The sequence below is a fragment of the Etheostoma cragini genome, chromosome 20, assembly GCF_013103735.1.
Source record: "Etheostoma cragini isolate CJK2018 chromosome 20, CSU_Ecrag_1.0, whole genome shotgun sequence".
In the NCBI taxonomy this organism is placed as follows: Eukaryota; Metazoa; Chordata; class Actinopteri; order Perciformes; family Percidae; genus Etheostoma; species Etheostoma cragini.
Window position 1 is genome coordinate 7,489,890 of NC_048426.1, and position 8,266 is coordinate 7,498,155.

Below are 8,266 nucleotides of genomic sequence, written 5' to 3' on the forward strand. Positions count from 1 at the left end.
CCCCCCCCCCGCCGCCTCCGGCTAGAAAAAGAAACATATATGAGACGAAAACGGTTCAGTAACAGTCAAGAGTGGGCTGGTGTAGTGTTAGGAGTTTCCACCATGTGAGGAGCTGAAGCCATGTAGAGAGCGAGCTGGAAAGGAACTCAAAATGAGAGAAAGAGAGAGAGAGAGAGGGCCTGTAGGCACTGAGCAGCGTCACTCAGTTTTCCCATCAGCCCTCCCGCCGCCCCAATCAGTGTACAACTCCCCCTCCCGACTCTCATCCCCCGTTCCCAGCCAATCCAAAAGCTCCGGCGCCTGTGACGTCACAGTGCAGTCGAAATTTTGTGCGAGCCAATCAGGGCACGTTACTGAGCCCCAAAAGAAAGAGTCTGCTGGGCTGACTCAAACCAGGCCAGAGAGAGACAGACAGTCAGAGAGACGCAATGATGAGAGACGAAAAACATGAGATGACAGATGGAGTCTAGGAGGAGAAAGAGATGGACAGAAAGACGTAAACAGCTTAGCTGTAATTTTAAGTGGGCGAATGAGCAATTTAGTAACTCATTTAAAATAGAAGCACACATCTGAAATGAGAGGCAGTGAAAAGGGTATAATAATAGTAATTGTGGAGTAGAACTATTTGGGGGAAAAAAAAATGTACACACAAAAACACACACTTGGACACTACTCAAGGATTACCACCCAAGGTCTCGTCTGATTTGTTAATTTCGGATAATAGTTGTAAACAGTCCATAAAATGTTGGAAAGAATTATTAATGTTATTGAGGGTGGTTTAAAAAAATCTGACGGCCATTAGATTAGATAATACTTCCATCCCACAATGGGGAAATTCACTTACAGCAGCGGTTTTCCATAATAAAAACAAACCAATCAAGGAGGCAATAAAAGCATTAATCCAGTATGAATGCCAACTGTTCCTTTTTGAGAAAACCAAGTACGAAACGTATGACAGTAGAAGGCTGTAAAAGCATCTTTTTAGCGTTTTTCATAAAAAGAAATGAATGGCGAGTTGTCGAAAGATGAAGTTTAAGTTTAATGGTCTTTACAAGTTTAAACTATGTTCATCTTTTCCTAACTTTTCTAAAATATTGGTTAGTTTTTTTGAGAAAGAACAGTTTAAATCTCATCAGGCCTCTAAAAAAACTATACAATTTAAACTTTTTAAGAAGGGGACACACCACTCTTAGTTTAAGAGTTTCTACTGTAGACAAACGCGATCTGTGACGATGGGTTGTGATGGCAAGGTTAGGACAAATAGGGTGGGTACCAGTGCTTTAATGTATTATATCTTATATATCCCCAAAGAATTAGAGACGTAGTCGCAGCACTACAGCATCAACCACGCAATCTGATAGAGAATCAAGACAGTTCCTGCCCCACCACTTCATTCAAGCAAGTTCCTGCAGGTATAGAAACAAACCTGAGGCATCAGTAGCAGTCTGACCAACTCACAAAAGTAGACCTTTTTATTTTTCCATATAAGAATAATTTTGGGGATTAGTTATTTTGGTATCACCATAATCTCAAAAAGTTAAGCCAAACTTCCCAAGATGCATTGCTGATTAAAGTCATCTTGATACAATCAACTGTACAGGAACTTTGCCTAAAAATACATTGTATGAAACTCCAACTACACCGCTCCAACTGCTGGACGGAATCCCCAGTCAGCTTCTGAACGCGACTGTCAAAATGTCTGGACAGAACTTCAAAACTGTCAGTTTTAAATTGCAATTAGAAAAAAGAAGTCAAGCTTCTCATGCCAACTTTATCAACTTGCGGACACAATTTATTGGGGATTTAGTAAGTATTGAGTCTACATACATTGCCATAGAAAATACAGTAGTGGTGGGGTGTATACAAACTATGACTGAGTAATGAAAAGGGCCGGCGCAAGAGCTAGATTGGGAAGATGGAAAAGCAGGAAACGGGGAATGTGAATATCCACCCACGCTTGTCCATATATACACAGACAGACACAGAAACACACACTCACACACACAGGATGGAGGTCTCTAGGATGGTAATGGAAGGTAGTTTAATCTTCTCTAATAATCTCACACCTCGCTTTCACACTTTGATATCTAACTGGCATGATTAACCCATCAATCTAACCTAGTTCCACTTGTTATTCCTGTGTGAGCAGATAATAGATACATGCCATTTACTTAATGCCCTGCAACTGATCTTGGAGGTAACTCACATTGAACACCACACACAAAACATGCCTAATTTGCCAAATAAATGTCAGAGGGGATCCGTTTGGTGACGTTTAAGCAGAGAGGGCAATTTTGAGCTCATGAAACACTCCCATCATGCATCTGTCTTGCACTTGTGCTGCAGCCACCAGTGCAGCTTGTACTAATTTAAATGTGATTAATCAGCAAATGTGCGGAAGTTTTACACAAAGCTTCTCTCTCAAACAACTATTTTTAGTGTTGATGGCCAGATCTTGAAATCCAAATAGCTGTGGTGCTGCATGGACGCCACAAGGCATCTAGCGTGCAGCAAATCCTGTTCATTGTGACGGATGTCTGTGCAGTTTGGCCTCTAAAGAAATGTGAGGATGGGGACACTTGTCATGCATCCGTCCAAATGATCCTTCTGAGTTTAACAGGATGGCAGCGAGCGAGGCCCCTAACTTAACTCTGACAGAACACCCACTAGACCTGCGAGAGGTGGAACTGCTAGCGTGGGATCTAACATCAGCCACTCGCCAAACACAGTGTGGGCACAGTCAAAGTTTGTAAGTTAGTCAGTGTGCAGATTAGTAAATATTGCAACACCTTTGAGTAGGGTCTGAATCATAACTGGCAGCAAAGAGAAAATACTCCGCCAACAGCCAAAAGAACTGACAACAAAGTTTGTCACTTTTTAAGTTGGTAAACACTTCAACACATTTAGCACATTCTGTACACTCCAACAGCCTCAGTACAAGTATTTACTTTAAGGACAGAGTCACAAAACAGTAGCCATGTGCCTATATGAAGATGCTGTACTCACTGCTTTTGGTCATACTGGCCATTAACAGATCCCTTAATAATCCTCGTCCAATGTAAAACATACATGCAAAAGTTTCTTTGAAGCCAATATCGTGCTTTAGCAATCTCACCCCCGTCACACGACACTGAAGCGACTATACCGGTTCTGTCTGGTCGGAGCATTTCTAAAGCGCTGAGCAGCCAAACCTTCTAAAAAATAAAAACTTTAGAGAAAACTATTTGCATATCCCTTTTTAAGAGACTTTACTCAATAAGATAAAGAAATTACAGAAGCAACAGATTAACTGCAATAAAACTCAAAACATGCCATCAAACCAAACCAAAGATCAAGGTCAGATATGAAAATATTGATGACTAATAATGCTAAAAAACAATATGTAGCAATGTAGTAAAGTCGTAGTGTTTTATTGGGCATTAACCTGGCGTTTATGCACATTTTGCCCGCCCCCCCCAAAAAAAATAGACGTTACCATAAAGGCTCCCATCTCAGCTGCAAGATGCACCTGAGACGGGAGCCTGAACAGAGCCGCCTGCATAGATTAAAATGAGAGCGAATCCGTTGCGTGAGACATGAGAGTAAAAAATTGTGTCCAACACTCTTGGTCTCTAGACTAATGGGGTAGTTATTAACAAAGTATACATCTTCGAAAGTTACAGTCTTTTTAATACCAAATTCCCTCCTGTGTTCCTGTTCCTCCACTGCAGCTCTGCCCAGAGACACTGGTTAGAGGAAACACGGAGGTGGGTTTGGACTAAAAAGTCTGTAACTTAGGAAGATGACCACTTCATTCAGCCAAGTAAGGCCAACACTCAGACCAACACTAGCTAGAAAAAACGCTGCACCCTCATTCATTTGAATTGGGGGCAGCCTGGCAGTTCAGCCGAGGTGACGACACAGCGGGCTTTGGGAAAAAAAAAAAAACATGGCCGTCGGCAAAGAAATCTTAAACCTGGCTCAACTTTTGCCACAAGGCGATGCCATCCAATCAATTACCTGCAAGCACATGACTTATTTCTACTGTTTACCTTGCAGGCAAACTGGCGTTAAACATTTTTACACAGAACAAGCACTGTGGATTCTGTCCCCAATCACTTGTTTTGGAAATGCATAGGGGAAAGGATCTTTTAATGGCCAGTATGGACAGGTATTGAATGCACCTTTCTATCAGACTTAAAAAATGTTTTCTCATTGTCTCACAAGAGAGTCATTTTTTGTGTGAACACGTTTGCAGCCAGTCTTGGTAAATGGTTAATTGTATTTATACAGTGCCCTTCTACCTTACTGGACAAAGCTTTTTACAGTGTTCCTCTCGTTCACCGATTGACGTAGAAACATTCATTCACCAGGTGTACGGTGGCGGAGCTGCCATGCAAGGAGTTCAGTGTACTTGGGGTTCAGTGTACTTGGGGTTCAGAGTACTTGGGGTTCAGAGTACTTGGGGTTCAGAGTACTTGGGGTTCGGTTTACTTGCCCACACTTCGACATGCGGCCAGGAGTAGGTGACCTTGTTATTCAAGGATGCCCCGCTCCACCTCCTGAGCCACGGCTGCCCCCGATGACTCTTGTTTGGAGGTTCAGACTTTTAAAACTCTGGGCTGGCCTCTCATCCCTTCCCACCATTAAGATGATAAGACCCACGATCGAGACTATACTTAGTCACCAACACTTTCCTGTGTGTGAGAGGAAAGCAGTAGGAAGGCGCTCTGCTGGACACAGGAAGAGTGGCGTGTGGCCTACAGGATAAAACAAAGACACCAGGGCCTACGGAGCCAGCTTTTGTTCACGCTTCAATCACAGGGGAAGTCATTGCTTTTCCATGATGATCCTGCATTGTCTTACAAAGCGGCGGCCATCTTTTCAAGGGTTCTGCTTTTGTTCTGATGCTGGGATAAATTTGTCTCAGGAGAAACTTCAGTCAAGCTTATTTTTTTGTCCTGAACTGTGTTTGTTTGATATCTAATTATTATTGAATGTGGAAAAACTAATTAATGGTATGAATGTTCCGCAACTTGATTTTTTTGTTGTTGTTGCTTTGGATTAGTTTGGGTTATTACACAACTGAGCCTATTTCTAAGGATTTTGGACAAACAGGACAACTTGGATATAGGTTGATAGTTGTAAAAGTGATAATGTGAATAGTTTACCTAATTTCATTTCATTTCACTTTACAGTGCAGAGAGTTCTACCGTATGGGGCCAAAATACTCCATCATAACGCTACAGCAGACAGACACATCACAAAGTTGTACAGTTTTGCAAGATGAGAAATACAAGCTCAGCTGGTTAGCATCTCAGCAGTAAGAGACTGACAGAGTGAAGAGATGTACTAAATTCAGCATCATTTGGCTGATGAAGTGTTAACTTCCCACCCTGCTGTGGACATAATCCTGTTCTCACTCAGGTAGGCCTCGTTTCATTTGACTAAATAGGGAGGGCTATGACGTTCACTACAGGCTATTTTTAATGTGTGTACCATGCCAAGGATAGTTACAGCATTCCTGTTTCACTAGACAATTGTCAGCGATTGCATGTGTATATATATATATCTTCTGAATGTAATCAGTCACTCTTCCTTTCCCTCCATCTCCCTTGGCTTTGACATACATGTTTGCAAAGTACTTAAAAAGAAGTACTCTATTTGGTTAACTATAACAAGGAGAACATCGAACCGCAATCAAAAACATGAATGGAAATATCTGCCTGATGGAAGAACAGCAGACAAGTAACTATTAGTAAGCAGGGTACGTGGTTGCTTAGGGGCCGAGACCAATCATGGGCCCGCGTGACTGGAAGAAATGACAGCCGGGGCCCCCTATCACGTTTCCATTACACGCAACAATCCCAGTAGTCCCACGTGCAGCCACTGACCAAGCGGGAGGGAGAATGGGTCAAATTCATTTCCTTTCTGCTATAAAGACGAGACGTGTGTGACTCGAACATCTCACCAACAAACCGTACAGCAAAACGCCGTGCAAAAACATTTCAGACTTTCCTATCAATCTGTATGCATCTTAACATCAATGTACGCTGCAACGATGTATACTATAAAGTCGCTGGTGTTTCAATCCTGTCTGCAACGGGCGGGGCTGCTGCTGCTCCACACGCACACACACGCGCACACACACACACCTGATGAGACGTACAGAATGACCTAAATCGAGGACAGCTACGCTCGTTATTGTAAGTGCAATGATAAGTTAAAGTCCAATAATACTGTATGAATGTGTGCACCAGCCCAGGATAGGAAATTAATTAATATTTTTTTGTCTTAAATCCATTTTCATATTATACCAACAATTTCAGCATTCTGAGCCTTTTTGGTAAGATTCCTAGGAAATCTCAGCCCATAGTAATATTTATTAGTCTTCCCCAAAACAAGTTTCCTTTTTATTTTTAAAGAACTACACACACAAAAAAACGTTCACTGTCTTCCGCAACTTTACTGTAACAAATGAAGAGTAAAAGCTCCGGGCTGGAACAATCTCAAAAAAAGGCTTTGATATCCTGGTGGGACTGCCTTTGTGTGTTTTTCATGTGTTATGTTGCACATTCACCAGTGTTTTTGTTGTTGCTGTGGTGTGCGTTGGCTTTTCCTGATGTTGTCAGTCATCTCATCTCATCTCATCTGCTGTGTCTCTATGATCCTATCCTGTCCTATTCTTGGTAGCCTACTTGTGGACATTGCTCCGTCATCCAGTGCTCTAGTAGGGGGGCCCGCCTTGATAATCCTGCTTAAGGGCCAGTGTTGGCTGGTTACACCACTGAAGTACAGGCTGACCAGCTCCAAATGAGTAAGGGAACTATTCTCTGAATAGTTACACCTGCCATTCACTACAGTCATGGCACACACACCTGTATATGGTTGTTCTGACACTTTTTAACAGTGAAAATTGAAGAGACCAGTTTACCAGTAGCCTAATAAAGTGTCATTATGAGTAAAACCTCTGCAACACTAATCTCTGAGTGTAAAGCATCTCATTATTTTCATATGCCGTCCTTTTTCCTTTGGTGTGGTTCTGTCCTTTCTTTGTATCCAGTTATCCAGTCTCCCCAAAAAAACAGTCACTGCCTTGTCTAAACTATGCTATGGCTGCAGTAACTTTGTGTCTATTTTTTACACAGTATAACAACATAAGCAGAAAATGAGTGGGAGGGGAAAACAGGAATCTTAATAAAAGGTATTAATTGGAGATGCCTGTACAAAAATAAGAAGAAAAAACTGGTTAAAGATGAGAAAATGCATCTTTAAGCATGCAATGAGATTTTTATTTCAATTATAGCATCTATCTTTAACTTTTTTAATCTTATATCCTTTATCTGCACTCTCTATAAAAACATATACTTGCTGCTTGACTGCCAATTTTACCGGGTTTCAGCAGGTTAGTGGATACACGTTTAACGTTATCATTATGAAAGAGTAGCAGGGGCAATAGTTGAAAGGCACGCAAAACTTTTACAATACGTTCGCCATGCTAACATTACCTTAAATATATAGAAACAAAACGCATGTTACTTAAGGTGTATCCGCGTATCTAAAGTAGTTGTTTGGGATTATCGCAAGTTACAGCAAACACAAAAGAAACGAGGGAATCCAGCAGTAAGCGAACCACTACTCTTCATCACCATCCTCCTCTTCACCATCATCATCTGTGAAGCACAAGGCTCTTTAGCTTTAGGGAAATAAAGAAGGGAAGGAAAGACGGACCACGCTCTGTAAATACCATAAAAGACCCGCGGCAAAGGGTGGTGAGTCCGCCATAAAAACACTACGGGACGGTTCTAAATCTTACCTCCAACCCGGTACATGTTCGCTGCCATGACTGCCCCGGGTCCCTGGCTTCCTCTCCAGGTAGAGGGGTGGCTCTCTTCTCTCTCGCGCTGCCGGAGCTGTGTTAGCACTGCCGCCGCTGTGTGTTGGAAAATGGTGGATTGATCAATACGAAACAGACTAGCTGAGGGACCTTAAAGAGACAGTACACTATTTTTTTTTTCTTAACCCAAAGTTCGGCAGCAGGATTTGGGAAAAAGTAGTATAACTAACAAATTAATTATTAATTACTAGTTTAATGTTGTAATTGTTTGTTACTAGCATTTTCAAAATACAACTGTTACGCCACAGGCTTTTTTGTAGCCCCCCCAATTGACGTCACTGAGTCATACAAAATCAAAGGTTGTCCCATTTACTTAGCTAGTTACTCAGCTAGTTAACGTTACCTGCGTAATATGTAACTCATGTAACATATGATTAGATGGTAAACGGA

General features: G+C 41.8%; 1 protein-coding gene across 4 annotated transcripts in view; it reads right to left on the minus strand.

The window, feature by feature from the left end:
* The window catches only part of mta1 (metastasis associated 1), a 42,442-nt gene extending 34,486 nt beyond the window's left edge, over positions 1-7,956 (minus strand). For 3 of the 4 annotated variants that reach the window (XM_034858518.1, XM_034858516.1, XM_034858515.1), the window contains exon 1: positions 7,796-7,953. In XM_034858518.1, the coding sequence (XP_034714409.1) occupies positions 7,796-7,823 (28 nt within the window). In that variant the 5' untranslated portion in view covers positions 7,824-7,953. Of the gene's footprint in view, positions 1-7,795 lie in introns of all 4 variants that reach the window. The other variant, XM_034858519.1, reaches the window with a different exon arrangement.
* Positions 7,957-8,266: the final 310 nt, after the last annotated feature.